Raw genomic sequence first — 27686 nt, 5'->3', positions numbered from 1 at the left:
AAGAGTTTGGACTTGGAGGATGGACAAAACTTCAAGAATAAATGATTGATTACGGGTGATAGTTAAACTTTCTATACAAATCCGACAAACAAACGCACGCATCTAGATAAAGAATTTAAGCTCGTGTCTATGAATTGCGATGTTTCATGTTATTTCAATAGTGCTATAAAACTAAATTGTGACAGTTCTTATCTTGTAACATTTTGAAATGGATTCGTCCGTCTTGGTTGAAATTGACAACCAGATTTTATGTTTGCAACAGGTCCTTGCTGCTACCAAAAGTAAGTAATTATTCAGTAGTTTACTACTTATCAATGATAGTTATAACCACAGTATTAATAAATTCTAAAACATTGAATATCACATGTGTTTTGAGGTTATGATATACTTTCCCTCTTCAAAAACAGTATCTGATTCATTGGGCAGTTTATAGTGTGTTGGTTACGCAACATGAATTGGCTATCTATCTATTTGTTCTAAACATGTTTAAATATGGGTAAACGGTATCAATTTACAATAACGTGACCATGGAAAGGTATGTTCATTTTTTTTTCCTGAAAACTACAATTTTTTCCTGATAGTGAAGAAAAAATTCGTCGGCAACGAAAATCAAAGGAGTTACGATTTTTTGAAATCCTCTGAAAACTCTGTTTTTGACAGTACATCTGGCAATTTTACTGAAATCTAGTACGTTAATCCTTTCAACGATGCCTGCCCGCTGCGCACTGCTTGCTCTTTTAGAAAAAAAATTAACTCGAGCTTGCAAAAGTCGAATCCCAGATCACGTGATGCCCCTGATCCTTAACCCTCCAAGTGTTGTTCGACAAAATTTTTCGGTTATTTTCCATCCTTAACGCAATAATGCCCGAAAGGCATCAATATAATACAATAATATACTTTCCCCCCAGTTTATATGCACCTGTGATAATAATACTTGGCTATAAATGCCCAACCCATGAAAAAAAGTCCATTTTTCATGGTCACGGTATTGTAAATAAATACCGGGTAAACTAATATTGTCGTTAAAATACTGCATTGTATCTACTTGTTATTTGTTAAATAGGCATAGGCCTCCTAAGTTTATTTAAAATTAACTGTAAGTGTGTCATGAAATTTTCCACCCTGAGACGAGACTACTTGTACTTAGATTGCCAATAATAGGAAAGTATATTTCAATTCAAAGAAAGAAAAAATTAATATTTTACCATAAAAGCTATAATTCTATTTAGAAGGGTTATTACTTTTTAAGTTACTTTAAATAGTATTAGTAGACGGAGTGGTCTGTAATATGACTAAGTGCTGGGTACACACTCGTCGCATGTAAGCTTATTGTAAAATCTGCAAGCAGTGTTACACAATATTTTGCTGCTTCAAATCATGGATTTAACGTTTCAAGAGCTTTCTTTAATACTGTACATCACATTGTCTCCCTGGGAATATTGTCTTGCTTCTGAAAGTGCTTGATCAACTTTGAAGTTATTTTCCAAAACAAAGAGTTAATTAAAGCTTCTCTATGTTCTGAGCCAATTCTTCGAATACTATTGCTATGATAAACCACTGAAACCAATGACTAGAAGAAGGAATCAGCTTTCCCACAAATCTATGGACATTGGGTCTGATCAACATTTGATAATATTTAAATTTTTTAAATAACACAAAACCTATTGGAATAATAAACATTCAAAAACTTAATTATTTGACTAGTATATAACTTATAAAAATGAGCTGTATTCTGAGTCTGGAGAATACTACGATCATTCTTTTGTTGAATAGTTTTCGAGATGAAGCTGAGGTGATTAACATTTTTTAAAATCAACTAGTGGTTGGTCTTGTTTTGAGCCACAAAGTTAAGTTGATACACATCTTGACTTCCAGACTAGTTTCATTAGCTCCCTCATCTCTTTTTTGAGGAGCTTCTGGCTTTTGGAATTTCTCCAAATCTTAGTCACTGAATTGAATCCTATCTTTAAGAAAGAATAGCCTAATAACAAATAGTAGGTAGTTACAGAATGGCGTCCTTCTCATCGACATTGCCTCTCCTTTTGGTAGGCAGAAAACAGAATCGATCGTCATAATGACATATAATTTTCACAGTAAATCAAATAAAATGTTTTTTATTGTAATTTTTGTAGGTCCCCAGTAAGAAAATCTCTTCCAAAATAGTGTCCTCCTGATATTGTCAAAATATATAATTAGATAATTTAGAATTGAGCAAGACTACACGGAGGATTAGCAAGGTTTAAAATACAGTATTGGTATTTTGGTGCCAAATTATATGTTGGCGTGCTTAGTGGACACAAACATTGAAGCAACCCTTTTTTGGTTATTATTTCTCACCTGTTCAACATTGCCAAGAATACAGAAACCCAGCATATTTTCTAAATTAATATGTCACATTCAACTTTCCCAATGCTGCGCTGTCTTGCATTGTATACATTTTAGACAGGGGTTTCCAATAATACAAGATGATACAACATTAAAGAAAGTTCTTGGAACGTTAAATCCATGATTTGAAACAGTGAAATGTAGTGTAACATTGCTTACATAACCCGTAGGCCTACATGCGACAAGTGTGTCACAAGTACTCAGTCATAATACAGTGTAGGTATTATGACTCTATAGTGTAAGTCATGGAGCATTGCATTTTCTTTTGATGCAGGGAGGTAACATCCCTCCTTTTAAGATATAGTTTGGTATTTTCTTAATTTGTTGTATTTGAATTTTTCTCCCAACACAGGATCATTTCGATATGAAATCAATGCATACTAAACAATTTTGGACCATAATCTCGTGGATTATTATTATATTTTATTTTTATACAAGTATCGACAATGAATATTAAAAATTCTAAATTTTAGTAGTCTATTTTACAGAGAATTTTAGTTGTCAAAGATAAAAAAAAACTGAAATTTTAACAATGTTGCATGATACTTTTAAATGGTAAACATCTCAGACACTAATTAACCTAGAAAGTTCAAATATTGGTCACACACTCCAACTTCTTCTAAAAGTTGACATGTCAGAGTTGAGCTTAATTAGTTAAATAAATACAGTACTCTTGTATATTTCTAGTATTTTAAAATAAGATTATGTTTGCGATAAAGTCTAACCACCTATAAAACTTAACAGCTTGTGTGCAGCTTGTACTTTTGTTTATGCATTTCTGCAGATTTTTTAAAACAATTTTGGATTGGTCGTCATTTATACAGGCTTGTGTTTTATTGAATTTATTATATTTTTTTATTTCTCTTGGGATGTATGTAAATATAGATTAAAGTTTACTCAAGCAATCAATTGTAATGATTTGGTTGCTTTATGTACTTTTTTTAATAGATGAGGAAAAATGGTTTGTATTACTCTTACGATACTTTTGTTATGTTTTGTGTATTCTCAGGTTTGAAAGAGAAGTGCAAAAAATTGGAAAATGAGAAAAATGAAGCTCTTGAAAGATGTGCTGAATTTCAGGCTAAAATAGAAAGGTAAGAAGTTTAGTGTGTGCTACTAAGAAAACAGTTCATACACTCAGTGTATGTTTGTATGTATGTTTTATTGTTGTAATTTTTAATAATTATGTATTTAGAACCTCTTAAGTAAAAAAAACTGTGTTTGGTGAAATTATTTATTTGTACATCTGTAAAATAAATGTTTGATTTTTAGTATTGTGTTTGTAACCACACAGACTGACTGATTTTCACTGAATTTGGTGTAAGATAGATGTTGGCATGTATATTTTTTTATTGCTTTTTTACAAAAATATGATTTGTTAAAAATTGATAGTTCCATAAAAACAGCTATAATGATTTTAAATGTACAATTTACAGTCCATTATATAGTAAAAAAAAAATACGTGATGCATCTGCTGGAAATTTAAATGAAATGTTATGACAGGCTTAATAAAAAAAATTTTAGTTTTGTTGTTGACAAAATCTTCCACAATTCTAATAATCTTCCATTTTTGTCAAACACGGGATATTTAATTACAACTGTTTCTTAAACTGATTGTTTATAGATTTAATCACAGTTCTTTAGACAATGATGCAAAAAAGAAAACCTTATTTCATGATTTGTACATTTCTTCACTGCTTTACATGAATTTTTCTAGGATGAGCAAAGAAAAATGCACCAAATGCAATATCCTTCTAAACAAATTGAATGAAGAAAGAAAGAAAAAAGAAGAATTTAAAAAGCAAGAAAAGGCCAAACTGTTAAAATCTATTGGTAAGCCTCTTTCTTTCTTTTATCTGCATTGTTCAGTTTAATTTTGTACATGGAGTGGTTTAAAAAGAAAATATGTAAAAATTATAACAATTATTGTTTTATGATTTTACTAATATAAAGGTGTATAATCTAAAAACTTTATTTAACTTATTCATATTTTGAAATTTCTTTTATCATGACTCAACTTGGTCAACTTATGACAGATTTTATTGTACTGGTAAATGTTACATTCTTCAGATATAAAACTGAGTTAATAAAAAGCATGCAGCCAATAAAAATTGACCTATTGTTTAGGAAAAATATGAATAAATGTTAAGAATCAAGAATGTTTATTGTCGTCCCACAAATACACTGTAATGACAAAGTCCTTATATCAGAGGTGTTATACATATATGCAATATATCACCAACAGTATAAAGACATATATAAATGCATACTACATACATATGGTAAATAGTACAAATCAAAAGTTTAAAAGAATAAACTATCTACATTACACATAAGCATTTCGTTAACATTATAAAAAGCTTTTTGTTTTTTAACCATTTAAGCAAAACATTTTACGATTTTTTACAAGAGACTTTTGGCGTTTATGGGCGGCTTATTGAATAATTTAGTACCAATATAGAAGTATGAGTGCTGGTTTTTAGTAAGCTTAGCAAATTCTAAGTCAATAAGGTCTCGATATCTAGTGGAGTAATCATGATTTGAGCTTCTAAGGTTTAGTATGTCTAAATTTTCTTTAATATACATTGAAATATAAAAATGCAGGGTATAGGGAACATTGAACATTGTGCATAATGCTTTCCTCAAGCATTAGAATTACCTCTTTAACACTACTTGATTTACCCCTAAGAAGAGTTCCATACAAAAGATGTCAGTGAAACAGTGCAAAATATACTATATATAATATAGGTGGAGCTGGTACAAGTTTTGAGTATTTTTTAACAAAAATACTACTCTAGATAATCGGGTGCAAAGAACATCTGTGTGGTGTTTCCAGGTAAGCTTTGAGTCCAGGTTGATACAGAGTAGGTTGACTGATTTATTTACAAAGTAATATGTAATAAATGTTGCAATATATTATAGACACACTTGTCTATGATCTGTTCATGATAGACATCCAATATAATTAAATGTTTCATTTTGGAAATTACTGGTACATTTTAAATTTTCTTTCAGCGAAAACACTTGAGAACTTAGAGGAATGTAACACCAACCAGATGACAAATGCGCACCAGCTGTTCACTGAACTGGTTTCTGGGGGTCTGGAAATGGAGCAAAGGAGGACTAAGAGAGGTCTCAATCTGGTCGAGGAGGATGATTATGAAAGTGAAGATGACTCGAAAATTTTAGTTAATGAAACCGTCGCTGGCGATGGTGAAGAATCCGAAGACCCCAGACTTTGTGCTCCTTTGGTGATACCCGAGACAGAACCTTTGACCTGTCTAGTACCACAATCTCCAAGAAGCGGTGGACACGAGAGACGAAACAATATATCAAGATCACCGTCCCATCAATTTGCTATAACTCGTACTAAACATGTGTTAAAGGAAAATAGAAATACACTTGAAGAGGTAAGAATAAGTGTAAATTGTGATTTTGGAATACTGAATAGTTTCAAAAATTTGTTTATTTGTAATTATTATTAGATACATCACTTCAAAAGCTAATTAAGGCTCAGGCTACACGAGAGGACAAAATGCTGCTGATTTTCTGTGCCGAAATCTGTCGAAATTGTGCAGGCCTGGTTACAAAGCGTTTGCTAACTGTTTCAGCTATCTTCGTAATTGTTTTCTTATTTAGGTTCATTATGGATTTGATACAAGTCGGATTTTGTTGTAATATTACATCATTTTTTCAAGAAAAATATGAAAAGATATGTCACGGTCAAATCGAACCGTTTAGTTTTATGTTTTAAGTAACACACATAGGACCAAACAAAGTAGAGACATTGCAATTTGTTAAACACTAATTCAATTTTTCTTTAAAAAGTGCAGTAGACACATTAACTGAGATGAGGAAAGTGGGGGTGCACGAGAAACGCTTGCTGCTGCGTGTAGTCCAGTGAGCCGATGGTCTGTGCGCTTATTTGTTCTTTAATTGAATACTTGTTCAATCTGCAGACTACCACATTGACATGTCCTGGTGGTTCATGTAGTCCGCTTAATAAGAAGTAACGGTTTTAATAAATGGAGCGAAAAATACACAGTGGTTCGTCCGCACGTGTAGTCCGAACCTAACAGAAAATGTAGCTCAAGAGCATCAATTGTTTTTCAGGAAGCCGACATTCAGCAAGTGGCGAAGAAATCAAAGTGTTCACCTGTTTTATCAGGAACAACGAAGAGAAATATTTCTCCTAGGTCATACAACTCCCCTCTCCAACCTCTTGAAGTTGACGCTAACAAGACGTTAGTTCTGAACCAGTCGGTTAAGAGTCCCGTCAGTGCTTTCCGAGCTCATAGAAGCTTGTGACCACAATAACTCAAGGTGAGGACCTTTTACTTTACAATCATAATGTTTTAACAAGAAATGTATTTCAGGTGCGAAGACAGTAATTATAGCTATGAAATTCGGCCACTTCTAGTTTACAATGTTCTGAAGAAAAGGAATAGTAAGCACATGTCTGGTTTATTATGTCAGGTTACCACTTTGATGTAATAAATTAAAATGGTAGTAATATGTCAACCCAGTTTTCTGAACAGGACGTTATCACGTCTAATTTTAAACCAGGATGTGGTTTAGCTTGATATCAGCAGTTTTTCTTCAGTCTGATGTGTTTTCATAAATAAAAAATACGTCCAACATAAAAAAATGTGACCAATATGAGCTATCTAATATTAGAAAAATGTGTGTTTTGTTTTTTATTTTGTTTAACTTGTTTATGTTTGGAACAAGTACCCATTAAACATAATCCTAGGTTATTTTGATGTAGTACTTTGAAATATTTCGATTTGATAAATTTAGACTTTTGCTGATGTATTTTAAAATGTATTTGTATATTAAATGTTTATTGTTGCTACGTTAGGACTTCAATATAACTCCTTATACTTGTGATTTTGAACGATTAGTGTTTTATCATCGGCATGTATTGGAGGTATCACTTGTAAAATTAGTGTAGAGTACTGGATTGAAGCCTGGCCCTTGTGGAACTCCTCTTTGTACCTATTGAGGTATTGGTAGACCTTGATTGGTGCGTGCAGTAAAAAGTTTTAACACTTCCACTTTGACCAACTTAGTATTATTCAATTTCTGTAAAAAATACTTTCAACTGTAACATAGTGTATTATGGAATTATAACTTCATAAGGTTATGGAGGTGTTGCTGTAATTTTTCCCACTCATTTTAGCATTAACAGTATACAAATTTCATATAATATTTAGTGATATTAAAACTGACATTTTAAATACAATTCTCACTATTATAAGGTGTTTGTCAATGAATATCGGGGTTTTAACACTTTGTAGTTTTTTACATATAATTTAAAATTATAATTCATACATCACATCTAAGAGTAACTCAAACAGTTTTATTGTTGTCACCTGTGCGCATGTGGATGCAATGTTTCTTACGCCATCCGTTAGAAAGCACTAGTAGCAAAAATGGTGACTTGTGAACAGAAGGCTTTTTGCGTTCGGCAGTTTACAAAGACCGAATCTGTAGTAACTGTGCGTTCCATATAAGGTTCGGTTGTGTTCCTCCAACTGATAATGATATTCATAGATGATATCATCAGTTAGAAGATACCGGTTGCCTTTGCAAAGGGAAGAGTATGGGACGACCAACGGTTAGTGAAGAGAGTGTTGAGCGAGTGAGAGAGACTTTCACGCGTAGCCCACAGAAATCAGTTCAGAAGGCTAGTCGTGAATTAGCAATTCCTGTATTTGAAAAGTTTTGCAGAAACGCTTACAACTATGTTCTTATCAAAAACAAAGAACAAAAGGCTTACAGACTTTAAAGCCTGCAGACTATGTGTTACATGTGCTAATTTTGCAAGCGAAATATTGTTGCACTACAATGAAGATTTTCTATCTAGATCATGTTGTTTTCAGTGATGAACCAACATTTCACCTCATTGGGCATTTGAACACTCACAACGAGGCTCAGAAAACCCTCACAAGATGGTACAATTTCAGTGAGGCTCCCTAAAGTGAATGTTTTTGTGTGCCATATCTAGTTGGAAAGTTTTTGGGGCTGTCCTTTTTTGTAGATGGAACTGTAACTGGTATTTCTTATCTTGATGCTCTAGAACTATGGTTATTTTCTCAATTGGAAGAAGATGAACCGCAGAACTTCATTTGTCACCAAGATGATGCACCACCTCACTGATGTAACTCGGTACGCGATTGGTTCAAAATGGATTGGCAGCAAGGAACCTTATGACAGCTTGTTTCACATGGCCTCCACATTCACGGGACCTGAGGCCATGTGATTTCTACCTTTGGGGATTCATAAAGGATTGTGTGTATGTGCCTCCGCTACCAGTTGACCTACCCGACTTAAGGAACAGGATTCAACCAGCTGTTACAACTCCTGATCACATTGATCGAAGTTTGGGAAGAACTGCGGCTATCAACTTGATGTGTGCCGTGTGAAAAATAGAGCTTACATTAACCCTCTCCCGGTCGAATTACCACGACGCGCTTTTGGCGCTACTGGGCTGAATTAAATCGGGCGCTCTGCCACGAGGGCACACTTATTTGCGTTTTTTACTAAGGTAAGAACATTATTTTAATGAAACTATTATGTATTGTACATCGTTACAAAGATAATTAAATCCTCTATAATAACGTTGTATTTATTTAAAAAATATCAAACTTATGAGGTAAATTAAAATCAAACAAAAAGTCAAACTTATATGAAAAATCTTGTTTTAATTGACTGTGAAAACAACTAACAAAATGATATCAGTAAATGAGTGGTTATAAAAAGTCCCAAATAGTTCATCAAATTACTTAAGATAGCAGCATAAGTCAGAAAGAATTGTACTACTAAACAACTAGATCACCGTCAATAATGTAATCAATGAACCGTTTCAAATTATTAATCTTAGATAGCGTCCCTGGTCATAAAACTATGAATAAACAAGGCAACAATGACAATGCCAATAGATATTTCCAGTATTAGTTCCCCAAACAATCGCATAACAGCAGCACAAAGCAGAGGGCGTTGATAAAGCAGTTCGAGGTGATTGGAGGCGTTTGGACTTTAGCGTCAGGCGCCCTGCCGAGGCATTTCGAGGCGTTTGCCCGGGAGAGGGTTAAACACTTGTAAGCTTGTAGGTATAAATAAATATTTGAGTTGCTCTTGAATTTCATATATTAATTTTAATTTAAGTTTTATATAATAAATACTACAAAATGTTAAAACTCTGATATTTGTTTATAAACACCTGGTATATTATTCTGCATATAAAGCTTTTCAAAGCAATTATAAACAAAATGAGTTAAATGGGTTAATGTGTAGTAGAGAGTAAAAAACTTTTCTGTGTTAGGCAATTGCTTGAAAGCAGGCTGAAATAGTTACGGCACTAGTGAAAATTTTAACTGGCAGATGATCATTCTCTTAGTTTGTATGCCTCTCTGGGCTATTGATCATGATATATTTATCAGTTAACCTTTAATCATATAAAAAATATTCATCATCATGGTATACATGATTTATCTCAATAGATGTTAAGAAAAGAATTAGTAATTAGTATTAAGTGAAAATACAGACAAACCCAAATAGGGATTTTGTGTTTATGAATATAATGATTTGTAATTGTTGTTATTTTAAAGAGTAAATAAAACTTGATAAAAAATAAAAAAATAAGAAATTTTGGTATTGTGTATTTTGTTAAATTTCATGATTTAGAGTTTTAGTGATTTTTATTTTATTTTGATACAGTAAATTCCCGTTATTTAATGTGGTTTGAATTCTGTTATGTATTTGCGGGAAAATTAATCATGTTTTTTAAATTTTTGCAGAGGAACACTTTTTGACCTATTATTACAAATGAATATTATAATTGTAGTATATCGTTCTATAGGTCCAGTGGGACGTGTGACGCTCAAGAGGACAAAGCCACCACATGGAAGATGAAACCGAGCGTGTTGATCGAAAGTAATACCGGAACCGCAAACGGAAAGAAGATGAAACAGATGACACTGAGTCTGTCGCGGACAGAGAAGAAGCATGACATCTCCCTGTCAGAAAGGTTCAAGGGGGGAGTTGCTGGTGGCAGCAAGCTAAGTGACGACGAGAAGGATATGGTCCTGCCCAGTCCTGACCGGCTATCTAGGACGAGTTTTGTCTGGTAGGTCGTGTGGATTATCAAAACTTCTTTCATTCCTTATTAGCTGTTAAAAACGGCTTTTTATTTTTTTTATTTCCACTGAGAAATATATCAGGAACTTTTAGATTTAGAAGAAGAAATTTTTTACATGTTGTTAAGTTTTGTAATGTGGTTCTTATCCCCCTTGCAAATAGTAAAATTTGTGCTAAAGTTGTTATTGACTTCTGGTAAGTAATCTTGTTTTGACACGCCGTTACTATTGAATTTCCTTGGTAGAGTATGGTTGTTATATGAGTACTAAACGATTGCATGTTGATGTGGTTCAAATGAAAACCAAATCGAATACACGGAAGATTATAAAATTATTAATTTATTAAAGAAATGAAGAACATTGTTACTAAGGTGCACTAGGTCCTGCTAAACTAAAAAAATTAGGAGCCAGGCTTCTGTTTACACTATAACATTTTCTGATTAGTTGTAATATGATTGTTATGATTCAGACAACATCAAATATGTTGAAGTACATTGTGGATTTTGTTGGCAGAACATGGATTTGTTATTTCCAAATACCAAGAACTATTCGTATAACATACCTATTTTGTATGTTCCTTGCTGATCCATTTATTTCAAAATTCAAATTCTGATTTCAATTTGAAATGTATAGAGGATAATATAAATTATTTTCCTTCACTACACCTTTTAACATTCTAATGTATATAGAAAAAACTACTTGAGTAGAATTCCTCTTTAATAATTGCCAAATAAAGAAAAAATGTACTGCATTTATAATAAAAATTACCAACTTATCTGTCAGTAAAATTTCTTTACTCTATGATTTGTTACTCTTTTAGCCCATTAAATACTTTTCAAATGATTACTAACTAAATCTTTTTATAAAATTCATATTTGGCTCTGGATTGGTCAGTGGCATAACTAACATAACTAAAAGGAAGGGATGAGGGGGATAGAACACATCTCAAAAGCCCTTGAAAACTATATGTATCACCACAATCTTATTTGTTTGAAATATATCAATGTTTGATTTTGAATCAAGCCTATCTAATTTATTTAAATTAGATTTGTTCAGATTTATTCCGTTGAAGTGTGTGCTTGAATCAGATTCATCCCCTCTCTCCCCCTCCAGCGTTGCAAAGGCAAATCCAACTCCTAGGTATGCCAATTGGATTGGTATTTATAATTATACCTTACCAATCCAAATTTATTAGAGCAATGATCGATGCTTGCACCATAGGGGAACCTTTGTAAAGGCATCTGTGAACGGTTTTCTGTTAATTTAACTTTTGGACTATAAAACTGTCATGGTTGGCTGAAAACATTCATCTTATAATTCTAATTTGTTACACAATTATATACAAATGAATAAGAATTATATTTTAAACCTAAATAAAGATTGAGTGCGTTTATGTGTTCATTTTCAGCCACTTTACTCAACGTTACTGACAAATTAAGTGACTACAAAACAAAATTAACATGCTTTGTATTTATTGAAAAACCACAGTGTATTATAACAATAGCAAAGAACCACGCAAAGCAGTCCCTGCATATTAGACTAAATTGTGAAAATGTTCATAGCGATGATGTAGCATTCTCTGCCAAGTATTAGTTATAGCAAAACTTGTAATAGCCAAAATCTTTGTTTAGGAATGCCAAGTCTCTAGAAACAATGGAAGACCCAGATATGACCGTGTTTAATCCTGCTATCACGAGCACGTGTCTTCATGTGGAAAACAGTTATGACAGGTGTGTATTCTTTGTTAATCTCTTCTTTATTAGTCCTTGCTAATATAAGTATAGGTTTAAAAAAGATTAAATTACCTGATGCTGAAAGAGCACCCGATCCTTGAATTTTGAATAAGTAAACGTGATGTTATGATCTAGAGAGTATTTTTTTTTTTCAATATCCATTTTGAAGTACAGGGAGTCTAAAAACGTAAAAATAAAAATAATGTTTATTATATACGTGTTAATCTGACCATACGATTTCAATTAAATATGTACGGTATGTAAATATAACCCTTGAATAACATTTGACTATTAAACAAAATATGTACAGAATTTCAAATATGTAGTAAAAAGGTTAGAGATCAGAATTAATAATCAGTACCATACTAAATATTCTAGAATACTTAATCTGTTCTAAGTAAGGTCAAAGATTCTTTTCATAACTAATTCTCTTCAGTCTAGCTCAGTCCGCCGAGCTGATAACAGCTTATCTACATCGCTCACGTCGAGTGCACGCTACTGCCTGTCGCGTCGCGCCAATAATATAAAACCTTCATTTTATTTAAGAGTTCTGATACTTTAAAACGAATACACTTTAAAACTAACGATGTCGCATAACTGTGCCGTCTGTGATGGATCGTTTGATAGTGAGGGAGGTGAACAAGGAATTAAGTGTGCTGGAAGCTGTAACAAGTACTACCATGCTCGATGTATTCAGAGGGACGTTGATGGAGCCAAAACTCGATCTTTTAGAGATTGGAGGTGTAGGGATTGCCGGGCCTCATCAGGCGCTACTCCTTCGCAGGTAAGCAATGAATCTACTAAAGAACTGCTTAAAGCACTTGATTTCAAGCAACAAATGTTTGTCGAGCTTAAGTCTGTGAGGGTGGAGTTAAATGAGCTCTCGGGGTCTATGCAGTTTGTCTCTGATAAGATGGATGAGTCAACTAATCTAATGAAGGAAATAAAGAGTGAGTTAGCATTAGTTAAGAAAGAAAATGAAAACCTTCGTAATTTAAATTCGGCCCTTACAGCTGAGGTGGACTCTCTGAAGGGCAGAGTTCGCTCACTTGAACAATATTCTAGGAAGAATAATCTTGAAATTAACGGGATCCCAGAGACACCAAAAGAGAATGTGAGCGGCCTGGTGAGAGATGTTGGAGTTGCCCTAGGAGTTGAGATCCAGGAGACCGACATATCAACAGCACACCGAGTACCATCTTTCAATAAGGATCGAGTTCCGCCACTCATCGTCCAGTTCTCAAGAAGGACCGTCAGAGACACTTTGCTCAACAAGTTCAAGGATAAGAAGACAATGACAGCCGAGCAGATCAATGCCGCCTTCCCCGCCCAGAAAATCTACGTCAGTGAACACTTGACACCGGAAAACAAAATGTTTCTGTCAAAATTGAAGAATAAGTGCAAAGAAAGTGGTTACAAGTTCGCTTGGTGTAAAGATGGCAAGTTCTTTGTGCGGAAGTGTGAAGGGGAACGGTTCATTAGGATTGAAAACGATGAGGAACTCAACAAGCTGAAGTAACAAGTAAGTGATTGTTATTATGCCTTTGTATACACTCCTAGCTATTGGTTACAAAAAAGATATGTTTAAAGTTGCATTGCTGCCTACTGTTATTATATCAATTGTATTTTTGTATTTATATATTTTAGCTTGTTTGGGCTGTTTCTTAAACCGTATTTGTATTATGTTATTCTGTTTAACTGTTATTTATTTATTTATTGAAATCTATATGATTGTTATTCACTATAGTATATTTATCTTGTTGATCTATTCCAAATTTGTTATTTGTTATAGTTTATTTGTCTGTTATTTAGTTTATAGTCTATTTATTCTTATATTTATTATATTTATTTTATCTATTTAAATCTATTTATTACATTTGCTTATTAAGAAGACACATAGCCTAAATGAGCCATAACATGTTTACAAAAAACTCGTACTCCGAGTTACAAGATTTCTTTTACCTGGAAAATGACAGGAATAATTACAATTTTCTATATGCAAATATAAGGAGTATGAGGAAAAATTTTAACACTTTAATTGCAGAAATAGATAGAATAAAATGTAGGATTCAGTTTATTGTTCTTAGCGAAATTTGGATTGATAGTGATGAGGCTAGTTTATATAATATACCAGGCTATAAACTTTTTACAAATTGCAATGATAATTATAGAGCAGGTGGTGTTTTATGTTTTATAGATAATTCAATAGAATGTACTCAGATAAGCCCTCCTTTCAATATGTTATCAGCTGATTCTCTTTTGTTAAATATTAAAATAAATAAATCTTATTTTAAGCTGATATGTTTATATAGATTGCATAATACAACTGAAATCGTTTTTCTAACTGAACTAGCACAGCTTCTTTCAGGAGTTACAAATAACGTAATATACGTCGGAGATATAAATATTAATATTCTGGAAACTAGCACTATAACAAATGGTTACAATAGTATATTAAATAATAATGGATTTACATCCTTGGTGAATACACCTACAAGAATAACAGTTAATTCCAAAACACTTATTGATCATATTTTTGTTCGACATAGATATATAAATCTCTTTTCTAGTGGTGTGTTCGATGTAGGTATTACTGATCACTGTGTCTTGGGACTAAAGTTTAATGACTCATCAAATAATAAAAAGTCAACAGATAGTTTATGTCGTAAGTTTGTAGTCGATTTTAGTGTAGTTAAGGATAAGTTAAGAAATGTCAATTGGTGTGAGGTTCTTTCTGAGGAAGATGTTAACTTGTGTTTTAATAAATTTCAAGAAATATTAAACGATATTGTAGATAGTAGTAGTAAGACAGATTTAACTGACAGTAAAATAAGAAAAGCTAAGTTATTGAGCCCTTGGATAACTTCAAAGATTTTGAAAAAAATAGATAAAAGAAAAAAGTTATATAAAATTTCAAGAAGGAGACCTTATGACTCAACATTTATGAACTATTTCAACAATTTTTCTGACAACTTAAAATCTGAAATCGATTTTACAAAAAACGAGTTTTATTCGAAAAAGTTAGAAAACTGTAAAGGGGATGTTTCACAACAATGGAAGATTATTAATAATTTAACTGGTTGCAGCAAAGCTAATAATTGTATTGTGCGTATTGAATTGGATAATGGGACTGTGATAACAGAACCACGCGCTATCGCACAAGAAATCAACAACCATCTTATCTCGATACAGTCTGGTCAGTCAAGTACACTCACTGCCGAAATTCTCCATCCCACCCATGTTTACCTAAATTCCTTCTTCATAGCTCCTACCTCAGTAGATGAGATCAAAACAGTTGCTCTTAATTTGAAAAATAAAAGATCTACAGGTTATGATAATTTTAGCGTAAATTTATTAAAACATGTTATTGATGAAATTGCCCCGATATTAGAGTATATAATCAATATTAGTTTCAGTAATGGTATTTTTCCAGACAATCTTAAATTAAGTTTAGTTGTGCCCCTTTTGAAAAAGCCCAATTCATATAAATTAGACAACCTAAGACCGATAAGCCTGCTTTCTGTTTTTTCTAAATTATTTGAAAAAATAATGATGATAAGATTAAATAACTTTTTAATGAGAACGAACTTTTTAAGCAGTAAACAATTTGGTTTTATTAAAGGGAGATCTACGGAAAGTGCATTAATTAAAGTAACAGATTATATTTTCACCGGTTTAAACTCGCAACTTAAAACAGTTGGCCTCTTTATTGATTTTAAAAAAGCATTTGATATGGTGAATCATGAAATTCTTCTAACAAAATTAGAGCTAGCAGGAATTAGAGGTGTTGCTCTAGACTGGTTTAATAGTTTTATCAAAGAAAGGAGACAACAAGTAAAAATTAACAACACTTTTAGTGATTCAAAAATTGTCCAAACGGGTGTCCCTCAAGGTTCTATGACCTCAGCCACCCTTTTTCTTATTTTTATTGATGATTTGTTGAACCTCAATTTTAATGGAAATATTATCGCTTTTGCAGACGATATTGCACTTTTTTATACTCACAAAAACCTTAATTCACTAGACATTTTAATCAACAATGATCTTTTAGTACTCAGAAAATGGTGTTCTGCAAATAAAATGCAGGTTAATGTAAATAAGACCAAGTTTATAACTTTTGATTTTTTTGGTTTTGATCTACCCTCCCCCTTGATATTTCACTCCACATCCTGTAATTTCCAATTATGTACCTGCCAGCCCTTAGAAAAAGTAAAAACTATTAAATATTTGGGAATTTTGCTCGATGAAAAATTGACTTTTGAACCTCATATATTAGATTTACACGCAAAACTAAGATCACAAATTAGAAAATTTTATTTTTTGAGAAATTTTTGTAACTTGACACTCTTGAGATCACTATATTTTGCCCTCATCAACTCAAGACTGCAATACGCTTTACCATGCTGGGGAGGAACATACAAAACATTAATAGATAAGTTAAGAACCACTCAAAATTACTTTTTACGTATAATTCTTAAAAAAACCAAAAGAACAACTTCTTTTCCATTATTTCAACAATTAAAAATTTTACCCTTTCAGCATCTTTTCGTTTTTAAAGTTCTGAGATTGTTTTATATCAGAAGTGGGAATAGAGAAAACACAACGACAAACCATTTTCATAATACAAGAAGTCTTGTAAATAACTGTTTTAAATTACCCAAAGTCAACAAAGTTATTTTTCGTCACTCCTTTCAATATCTAGGTCCTAAATATTTCAATCAGTTGCCACTTCAAATCAAAATTATTAATAATTTCAAACACTTTTGCAAAGAAACAGTCACTTGGCTTTCTTCACAACAAGATGTGGAATATCTTAATTATGTCTTAGTATAATTGAGTAGTATAAATAATTGTTATTTTCTTGCTGGTAGTTTTCTAATATAAGATATAACTTTAACCCATTTATTAGGCATATTTATTACCTACTTAACTAATATATAGGATAACTATTTTCATAGTAAATTAAACTGCAAACAAATTAATCTTGATGCTTATTGTGTTGAAATGGTTTTGGAATTGACAGCTGTAGAGATGTCTAATGTGTCCACCATTCTTGTATCAGTGTACAGATCTCCATCTGGGGACTTTGAGCATTTTATTGACCTGCTTGATTTGTGCTTAAACTACTTGTCCAAACTTAAAGTTAAGAATATAGTTCTCTGTGGCGACTTCAATATACACTTGGAGATACCCTCTAGAGAAGAGGCCGCATTCTCAAACCTTCTGCGTAGCTACGGTCTCTATATAACATCTCGTGTGCCCACCCGTGGGGCTGCTTGTTTGGACGCTGCGGCCACTAACGCTGACTCGTGGAACACAGAAACTGAAGTGGTCAATCCCCTCGTAGCTGACCATGGAGCTGTGGTGCTGACGATTTCAACAGACATGGTAAGACCCTGCACCAATTCTTGGCTTGCTAATTACAGGATTGAAAAGAGAGTTATAAATTCAAATAACCTGTCCTTGCTACGTAGGGAATTAATGAATGCCCAGTGGAAATTAAGCAAAACACCTATTGACCCTGCTGCTAATTTTGAATCTTTTTTTCTGACATTTAAGGACAAATTCGACTCTTTGTTTCCTGTAAAGTTTTTCAAGCATAAGCATAATGAGCCTAAACCATCTTACTCCAACAGAGGACCCAAGGTTAAACAATGGTACACCCCTGAACTTGCTAAAATGCGTGCATCTGTTTTGCTTCTTCATGACTATCATAAGAGTGCTGGTAACCTGGCTCTTAAGGATGTTTATTACAAAATGTACTGTGAAAGGAAAAGGGAGTACAGTTGGATGGTCAAGGAGGCTAAAAAGAACAGTAATACTAACCACATCTTACAATCTTCCAATCCATGCAAGTCTGCTTGGGAAATAGTAAACAGTCACAGGAAATCTGGTCCTGTCCCCATGACTATGGCGACTCCTGATGAGTTCAATAATTATTTTGCCAATGTAGCTGATAACATCATTTCAAGCTTGCCTGATGTGCAGACAGACCCTGTTGCAACAATGATGGACCCTATACCAGGACTGAGGCTTATTAAGTGGAAGGAGGTGAGTACCATTGAAGTACTAAGCATGGTTAGGGGATTTAAGGACTCAAGGAGCCAGGATGTTCATGGGTTGTCTACATTTATTTTGAAATCTGTAATAAATGAGATTGTAGGGCCTCTTACTTTAACTGTTAATGCATGCCTCAGAAATGGGATATTTCCAGAGATTCTGAAAACCTCTCGAACAGTACCAGTCTTTAAAAAGGGCGATCCCATGCTGCCATCTAACTTCCGTCCGATCTCCTTGGTGCCTATCTTTTCCAAGGTGTTTGAAACCATAATGAAAACCCAACTTATGGAGTACTTTGAGCAGAACAAATTGCTACTTGACGCTCAACATGGGTTTAGAAGGGGACGCTCAACAACAACAGCCATGCTTAGCCTAGTTGATAGGATTACTGAAGCTTTTGAGGACAGAGATTCCGTTTTACTTGGTCTATGTGATCTAAGTAAAGCGTTTGACGTAGTTTCCCACGAAATTTTGTCAGCAAAGTTACGAAAATACGGGATAGGGGGCACAGTGCTAAGCAGCGTCTGCAATTACTTGTCCAATCGTAAACAGCTAGTGTCACTTATGGGGGCTTCTTCAAACACTAAAAGTATCCTGCATGGTGTTCCACAGGGATCTGTTCTCGGGCCGTTTTTGTTCACCATCATGATCAATGACCTGCATATGAACGACCAAACTTTGTTATTTGCAGACGACACGACCCTGATGAGCAGAGGGAGCGACATCACCCAACTACGTTTGGAAGCCAGTTACCTACTAGAGGAGGCTAAAGATTGGTTCAACTGTAATAGACTTAAGATAAATGAAGAAAAAACCCAGACGCTGCTTTGCACTCTGAAGACTGGGGTCCCCTTCCAGGAGGCGGTAAAGCTGTTGGGGTTCTGGCTGGACTCTAAGTTAAGTTGGAACGACCACTTATCAAAGGTATGTACCAAACTCTCTCGAGTCATTTACCTCCTGAGGAAGCTAAGGGCTTTGATAACCAGACCTTATCTTTTGACTGTGTATCATGCCCTTTTTCATAGTCACCTGATGTATGGCATTGTGCTGTGGGGACATTCCCCGGCTGTTCGGGATGTATTGCTGCTGCAGAAAAAGGCCTTAAGAATCTTAACATCATCGGCCCCGCGCGAACACTGCCGGCCCCTTTTTATGGAACTCGGCGTTCTCACCGTATATAGCCAGTACATCCTCAACACCCTGGTGCTTCTTAGGGAGAACTTGGCTGATTTTGTGACCAGAGACAACGTGCATAAATATAACACCCCCGCCGAGCTCAGGACCTCGACATGCCCCGCTGTCGTCTCAGTGGCACTCAAAAGGCCTACCCACTGTCTGCAATCAAGATTTTTAACACTTTGCCGCAGAATGTGCGAGTACTGGAAATGAGAGATTTTAAAAAGGTGTTAAAGGATCGTTTGCTTGAGAGGCCTCTGTACTCCCTGGAAGAACTAAATCATGAGCCACTTTTTTAACTTTCACGTCGTACGCCATCTTGTAAATATTTTGTAATGTATTTTTACATGTTTTAATTATCTATTTATTGTACACTGTGTGTATTAATGACGCAGTCTATCTGACAAGTGTCGGTCAGCGACGTAGATCACAAGTATTCAAGTAAGTATTCAAGTATTCATATTCATTACAATTGATTCCATCTGTTTGCTTAACTTACATCATATTACTTATACATCCACTAATATTATTTTCTTCTTTCAAAATTATTGTAGTTGAACTCACAGATGTTACAGTTGGCGATTTTCTTTTATAAATATTCTAAATGCTAGACTATGATTTACTATGTTAATGTATTGTATATAGTTTCAACTGGTCACGCTACTGGATAAAGTGGCCGGATTAATTTCTCGCTTTTTTCCAATACTGTATTACTGTCTTGTACTTATGGGAAATAAATTCATTTATTCATTTATTCAATTAAAGGATATTAACCCTTTTAGTGCCAGAGATAAAATCAAATCCGTCTTGAAAAGTGCTGAATTATTTTTTGTGTGACTATGTGAAAGGTGCCAGAGGGTTTTGGACGAAAACGCAAGGTTTTAAAAATTATTTTTGATCATAAAGTCCTTTTTTACTTCTTTTTAGAGGTAAATGAATTAAGTAACTATTTAACATTCAAACTTTTATATAATTTTATAAGTAAATTAAAAAATCACTTTAAGCAGCAACATAAAAATGCAACGTAGAAATGGAAACAAAATAAAAATCAAGTTTTTAATGAAATAACTATTATACAACATTTTTATTTTTAAATTTCAATACTTTTATGATAAATAACATTTAAAAACAACTCAAAATCATGTGTAATAATCTAATATTGTACCATAAACAAAAATTTTTATATACAGTTAATTGCTAGAGATTATTTTTACTAAAACATAAGGTATCAGAAAAAATTTATCTAAAATTTATTTTTAATAATTAAAAGCTCATTTTTATTTGTTTGAAAGGTAAATGAATTGTCCATCAGAAATATAGAACAAAAACATGTTTATATGTTTTAAAAAAACTAAAAATCACTTTAGACAGTGATTTTTCTACGGAAACAAAATTAAAATCTTATCTTTTATTTTAAGGTAAAATAACTATATAAGAAAAATTTATTTTCTTGCCTTTGGTATGATATCAGCCAGTAATGGGATAAGTTATAGAGGTACTACAAATGAAATAGAAATTGTCTCGTTCTGAAACTCCGGCTTTCTTCTCGTAGGAATGTCTCGTCTCTGAGTGAGACTTCGGCACTCTTCTTGTAGGAACGTCTCGTCTCGGAGCAAGACCTTCGGCACTCAAGCGTGTTTTTTACATTGTTTTGTAGCGAGATCCCTGGCACTAAAAGGGTTAAGGTGCAATTGTGATATATTTTTATTTTCAGGCTGCCGCAAGTACCAAAAAGTCCAAAGTACAAATACCGAAGGGATACTGTGCGTAAGAGGGATGAACGGAAAAAACTGCCTGGGCAAGACTGTGATCAGTGTGCGAAGGTGAGTTTTGGTCACAATGCACGTCTTTGTAAGAAACTTAAAATACTTTGGGTCTTTTAATTTTAGCTCGGTTCTCCTGTGCTTGTAATTAATCCAAGGGTTTTCAGTTCCTTCTCAAGTCTTTCAGAGTTGACACTTAAGAGCCGGCTGTACTGGCGGCCATCTTGATTGTACCCCCATAAGAACAATTAAACACCTTATTATGGTTTAACCTTATGCACCTTTACAATCTTAATTTTAGTCTTATGATTATGAGAGTTGTCTCATTTTAAAGATAAAATTAATACGTATACAAACACTTTTTAGTGTTTCAGTATATTTATAGGTTATTTATAAAAGTAATATAACCTACTTCATTTTTTAAATGTAAAAACCTAAAAAGGGCTTGATTGCGTTTTAATTATATATTCAAAATGATTTCCCATGACGCTACGATGAAAAATAATTGCGTAAAAGTGCATTAGGTTTAACATTGTACTTATGGGGAAAAACTAAAGGACGTCTCGCTATAAGAGCAGCTCTTAAGTTTCACATCTCTAGAGTTCTGAAGATGTCAAAATTTAAGACCTACGTTTAGCACTCCCCTTGACAAGGATAGCTCTCTTCCGCTTTTATTTTTATGCCTGCAATCATTGAAGGAAGCTTTAAAAACGATTTTACGTATATGTATAATTGTAAATAGACAGATGAACCACAGTATATTTGATGATTTCTTTGTTGTTTCAGTACTATGAGGCAGCGGGTCTGGATAACACCCAGGATATAAGATCGCGGATGAATGCTTGCTCTAGACACAGGGACAAGTACCAGATACGAATGAACTACAGTATATTTGATTATTTCTTTGTTGTTTCAGTACTATGAGGCAGCGGGTCTGGATAACACCCAGGAAATAAGATCGCGGATGAATGCTTGCTCTAGACACAGGGACAAGTACCAGATACGAATGAACTACAGTATATTTGATTATTTCTCCGTTGTTTCAGTACTATGAGGCAGCGGGTCTGGATAACACCCAGGAAATAAGATCGCGGATGAATGCTTGCTCTAGACACAGGGACAAGTACCAGATACGAATGAACTACAGTATATTTGATTATTTCTTTGTTGTTTCAGTACTATGAGGCAGCGGGTCTGGATAACACCCAGGAAATAAGATCGCGGATGAATGCTTGCTCTAGACACAGGGACAAGTACCAGATACAAATGAACTACAGTATATTTGATTATTTCTCCGTTGTTTCAGTACTATGAGGCAGCGGGTCTGGATAACACCCAGGAAATAAGATCGCGGATGAATGCTTGCTCTAGACACAGGGACAAGTACCAGATACAAATGAACTACAGTACATTTGATTATTTCTCCGTTGTTTCAGTACTATGAGGCAGCGGGTCTGGATAACACCCAGGAAATAAGATCGCGGATGAATGCTTGCTCTAGACACAGGGACAAGTACCAGATACAAATGAACTACAGTATATTTGATTATTTCTCCGTTGTTTCAGTACTATGAGGCAGCGGGTCTGGATAACACCCAGGAAATAAGATCGCGGATGAATGCTTGCTCTAGACACAGGGACAAGTACCAGATACGAATGAACTACAGTATATTTGATTATTTCTTTGTTGTTTCAGTACTATGAGGCAGCGGGTCTGGATAACACCCAGGAAATAAGATCGCGGATGAATGCTTGCTCTAGACACAGGGACAAGTACCAGATACGAATGAACTACAGTATATTTGATTATTTCTTTGTTGTTTCAGTACTATGAGGCAGCGGGTCTGGATAACACCCAGGAAATAAGATCGCGGATGAATGCTTGCTCTAGACACAGGGACAAGTACCAGATACGAATGAACTACAGTATATTTGATTATTTCTTTGTTGTTTCAGTACTATGAGGCAGCGGGTCTGGATAACACCCAGGAAATAAGATCGCGGATGAATGCTTGCTCTAGACACAGGGACAAGTACCAGATACAAATGAACTACAGTATATTTGATTATTTCTCCGTTGTTTCAGTACTATGAGGCAGGGGGTCTGGATAACACCCAGGAAATAAGATTGCGGATGAATGCTTGCTCTAGACACAGGGACAAGTACCAGATACGAATGAACTACAGTATATTTGATTATTTCTTTGTTGTTTCAGTACTATGAGGCAGCGGGTCTGGATAACACCCAGGAAATAAGATCGCGGATGAATGCTTGCTCTAGGCACAGGGACAAGTACCAGATACGAATGAACACACCACCTGGTAAGATATTTGGACCCTTTGAGAGTAATTCATTCAAAATTAAAACTGATTTGTTGTGATGGATATTTCGAGAATTCAAATTATACAAATATTGAAAACTTGTTAAAGAACTGAAGCAATGTTGTTATTGATATAACGGACAATAGTTTAGAATAAATTTGGCAATAGAAAAATTAAGGTTGTATTCAGTTTTTTAGTAACAATATCTGTAATTTGTCAAAATATTTCTTTTAGGTCACAGTAGATTATTTCACACATGTAACAGACATTTTCACAAAAACTGCTTTTGATAGTTATTTCATTGTTGGTGTCCAAAAACGAATATTGCAAAAAAAAACATTTTTTTTACAAATCTTGGACCACTACAAAACCTTTCTTTTATGTTTTTAAAGGGGGGGGGGAGTTAAAGTGGATTTGAAGAGAATAATTTAATCTTCTTGTTGTCAGAATCAAAGATAAAAAGTGATAATTTGATTAAGACGTTCTTGCAGTTGATTTTTATTTGTGCTGACAAGATATCATTTTTGGTGTTATCAAATAATTTTTTTCACAATTGTTTCCAGTCAGAGTTAATGTGAATGAAATATTGTGCAAGTTAAATTGAAGGTATTTCAGTGTATAAATATTCCACTAAATTTGTACTTATTTTGATGTCCCCTAGACATTGTGTCTTAATCTATTTTGTTGTTTAATTGAAATTATTTTTTTATCATAAAAATTATGTAAAGCTCACCATATTAGAAATTGGAGAGTGATGCAATTTGAACAAATTTTGTTAATCTCCATTAGAATGATGCAATATTGAATAGAATTTGTTTATGTATTAATTTATTGGGTGTCAGTGTGGATGACTTCAAAAAGACTTTATATTTTACTGTTTGAATATGATTTGGCTACATTTTTATAAATACTTAACATTTTCAAATTTCAGAACTCTGGATTTGTTGCATAATATTTACTATCCAGATTTATTTTTCATATGAAATGATGGTATAACTTGCGGACATAACGACACATTATCCTGTGTGCAGTATTCATTATATTATATATGGATACACATATAGTTACTTAGAAATCCATTAGATAGCAGCACAATGCGGAGAAATTACCACCAATTGACAATTAATAATAATTGACAAAGAAATAGACTGGTTCAAGAGCTACCTCAGCAATAGGACACAGATTGTGGAAATTACTTACACTACACACAACACGGTCAAAAAAGTAAAATCTGAACTACTACCAGTAAGCAGAGGAGTGCCGCAAGGCTCTGTTCTTGGACCCGTCTTGGACCCGTCTTGTATATCCTTCTGACTAGCGACTTTCATGAATACCTTCAAAACCATTGTGAAATGGTAATGTACGCCGATGATACAGCCCTTATTGTAGCAAACAAAAACAAAGATCAACTAGACATTGACTCCTTTGTAGCTTTTAATATGGCTAAACAATATTGCAACCTAAATGATTTGGTTTTAAATGAATCAAAAACCCAACAACTAATTTTTACAGCTACTCAAAATAACTATCATGGTCTCCCAGAAGTAACTACAATAGAATTCGGAAAATATTTAGGACTCAACCTTGGACCGAAATTTATCTTGGGAACCACACATCAACCAGCTCTGTCAAAAACTAAATAGCAGTCTTTACGCAATAAGGAGAATTGCACAAATCAGCAACACTGATGTAGCTATGACAGCATACTACTCGTTGTTTGAATCTCACTTGAGATACGGCCTGATAGCCTGGGGAGGCACGACAATCTCAAATCTCCAAAGGGTACTGGTTCTACAAAAAAGGACAATTAGAGCTCTAAAAGGACTAGGACCACTTGACACATGCCGAACAGCCTTCAAAGAACTGAGAATTCTGACTGTAGTAGGACTCTACATCCAAGAGACAATCCTCTATACAATCAAATCAGGGCAAGCAAGGACTGGAGACGGACACTCCTATAACACCAGACACAGGAGCAACTTTCTCTAAATCAACATCATCTCAGCTTATTTGAGAGGAAACCTTCTTATTGAGGAGCAATGTTCTTCAACATTCTACCTGAATCCCTAAGAAGACTGCCAGAAAAGAACTTCAAAGCCTCCTTGAGAAACTGGCTACTGGAGCGACCAATTTACACAATCCAAGAATTTGTTCAATGTAGAACACATAATTTTTGACAAACACTAACTCATACACCAATTGTAACATAAACATGACTTTTGCCCTGTTCTCCAAGAATATGTGCAATAAAGAATATTCTATTCTATTCTATTCTATTCCAATTAAAGGTTCGATTTTGGTCACTTCTACGGTGCAACTCACTGCTTTTGGCTTGTGATTTTAGCTACAAAAGAGTATACCTTAATTTAATATCCAATTAAAAAAAGAAAGAAATAGAATTTATTTTTTGGAGAATCAACAATTTTATTTTTCCAGCCTTCGGGATTATTTAAATCACGCAAATCTTGATTTTCTAGATTTACTCCTGATGGGGTTTAGAGGTTAAGGATCACTTTGGTTTGATGAAAATTGTTGCTTTTGTCCTGTTTTCCCATGTCTCGTAATTATAAATTGAACAATTAGGTATCGAAGGATCCGACAGAACATAACGAAACTCTTACCAACCAATTTAGTTAACAAAGTAACTTCCTCACATGTGTTGCCAACTTACTGAAAATTAACAAAATTATTTTGTTAGATTTATTTTGATTTTCATTATGAGCTGTATGATTGTACTCAGTTTGTTGTCTAATTGTTTATTTTGCATATTTCCATTGCTATTATGGTTGCCCATATGTTCAATCTAAAAATGTCTGATTATTTGCAACTATGCTGCCCTTGACCTTTTGACCTCAAAATCAATAGAGATCTTCCTTGGTTCAAGAGGGAACCTGTGTACAAAGTTTTAAGTCTGTAGGACTTTTAAGACAACTTGAAAGAGTTATCAAACGTCACTAGCTAAATGTGCAGCCAGCAATATTTTTAGAAGAAATTTCTAAGTTAGTCAAAAGATGTGTAAGTGCTTTATGGCAGTTTGTAGAAAAATAGAGTAAATATGCAGTTTTTAAATGTATACAAAAATAATGTTTAAATCTGATTGGGTGTTTCTTTAGTAACCAAATGGTGGTTACTTTTAGAATAGCCCTTGTAATAAGTAGCTTATATTTTATATTAAATTTTCACCTTATATAATGCTGAGCTATTTACTTTTTCAACTTAAATTTTTATTTATGTTGGATGATAACCCTTTTTTGTGTTTATATACTTTTGTAAAGGTGAAGTTTTATTTAAATAACATTGTTTTCCCTTCAGGATTTTGGGATCCAGTATTACCAGCTTCTCCTTAGACGAGTACAGAAACTCAAATTGTGATCTAGTGTAGCATAATTGTGCTTCGAACTCATAGGTATGTAATCACATAATTGTGTATAATACTTGTATTATATCGCATAACTTGTTCATCATCAGGTGTTGTATGTTTAACACTTGTGAAGTGATAATATTTTTGAGTAATTTTGTTTATTCTTCATTACGGGTAACTTAGTAAATATAATTGTAAAACAAAAAGTCTAACTTAGCTTTGTAGGAAAATAGTTTCTTATTGTTATAAATGTGATAAAAATGAAAAATATTTCTCATCACAATGTGCAGTTTTTTAAGTATTTGAATGTTCTTTTTCTGAAGCAACATTTTTCTAAGTATAAGTTGTTGATGTAATATATAAATTTTGTTTGAACATATAAATTAGGTTCTTTAAAAAAAACAATGCTGAATAATTTTCATTATATCATAATATAAATAGTCTCTATTGAAGAATTAATAAGTGTAGATATGCAGGCATGTCTATAAGTCATGACATTCATGAACTAATTTGTGTAAAAATATTCTCATTAGTACCACCACTGTAACACACAAAAGTGTTAAATCTCGTAAATTTGTAACCGTTCTTTGGGATGTCCAAAGTTTTCTCTCAGGCCATTTTTAACTGTATGGATGTGCTTTGGGTGTACTATGTAGTAAAGATCACTAGATTTAATTTTTTGTTTAAAGTTTGTTATTGAAGAGAAGGATTTGAAAGGATAACAGGATTGGTGATTTGAAAGGAT

The 27686-nt window shown here is 33.7% G+C and overlaps 2 protein-coding genes across 3 annotated transcripts; both read left to right on the top strand.

The window, feature by feature from the left end:
- LOC124366424 lies at positions 1–27632 on the top strand. 2 transcript variants are annotated; one of them, XM_046822969.1, is made up of 6 exons: positions 1–281; positions 3395–3479; positions 4103–4218; positions 5401–5795; positions 6499–6708; positions 10250–10387. In XM_046822969.1, the coding sequence occupies exons 1-5, from the start codon at positions 209–211 to the stop codon at positions 6691–6693; spliced, it is 864 nt and encodes a 287-aa protein (XP_046678925.1). In that variant the 5' UTR covers positions 1–208; the 3' UTR covers positions 6694–6708; positions 10250–10387. The 2 variants fall into 2 exon arrangements, with proteins under 2 accessions (XP_046678925.1, XP_046678926.1); XM_046822970.1 differs by lacking the exons at positions 1–281; positions 3395–3479; positions 4103–4218; positions 5401–5795 and adding exons at positions 12158–12256; positions 21210–21318; positions 23475–23580; positions 26893–27632 and having other exon boundaries at positions 6566–6708; positions 10250–10516.
- LOC124366426 lies at positions 17221–19147 on the top strand. Its single transcript, XM_046822971.1, has 2 exons — positions 17221–17647; positions 19011–19147. Exons 1-2 carry the CDS (start codon positions 17264–17266, stop codon positions 19023–19025), a joined length of 399 nt encoding a protein of 132 aa, XP_046678927.1. The 5' UTR covers positions 17221–17263; the 3' UTR covers positions 19026–19147.
- Positions 27633–27686: the final 54 nt, after the last annotated feature.

Source organism: Homalodisca vitripennis, chromosome 7, assembly GCF_021130785.1.
Source record: "Homalodisca vitripennis isolate AUS2020 chromosome 7, UT_GWSS_2.1, whole genome shotgun sequence".
In the NCBI taxonomy this organism is placed as follows: domain Eukaryota; kingdom Metazoa; phylum Arthropoda; class Insecta; order Hemiptera; family Cicadellidae; genus Homalodisca; species Homalodisca vitripennis.
This window is presented reverse-complemented; position numbering and strand designations above follow the sequence as displayed.

Bases quoted from the DNA above. Each gene is read 5' to 3' on its own strand.
- LOC124366424 (XM_046822969.1), top strand. From the start codon at position 209: ATGGATTCGTCCGTCTTGGTTGAAATTGACAACCAGATTTTATGTTTG. The intron at 3,480-4,102 runs GTAAGAAGTTTA...GAATTTTTCTAG, and splicing joins TTTCAGGCTAAAATAGAAAG to GATGAGCAAAGAAAAATGCA. The intron at 5,796-6,498 runs GTAAGAATAAGT...ATTGTTTTTCAG, and splicing joins ATAGAAATACACTTGAAGAG to GAAGCCGACATTCAGCAAGT.
- LOC124366426 (XM_046822971.1), top strand. From the start codon at position 17,264: ATGGTTTTGGAATTGACAGCTGTAGAGATGTCTAATGTGTCCACCATT.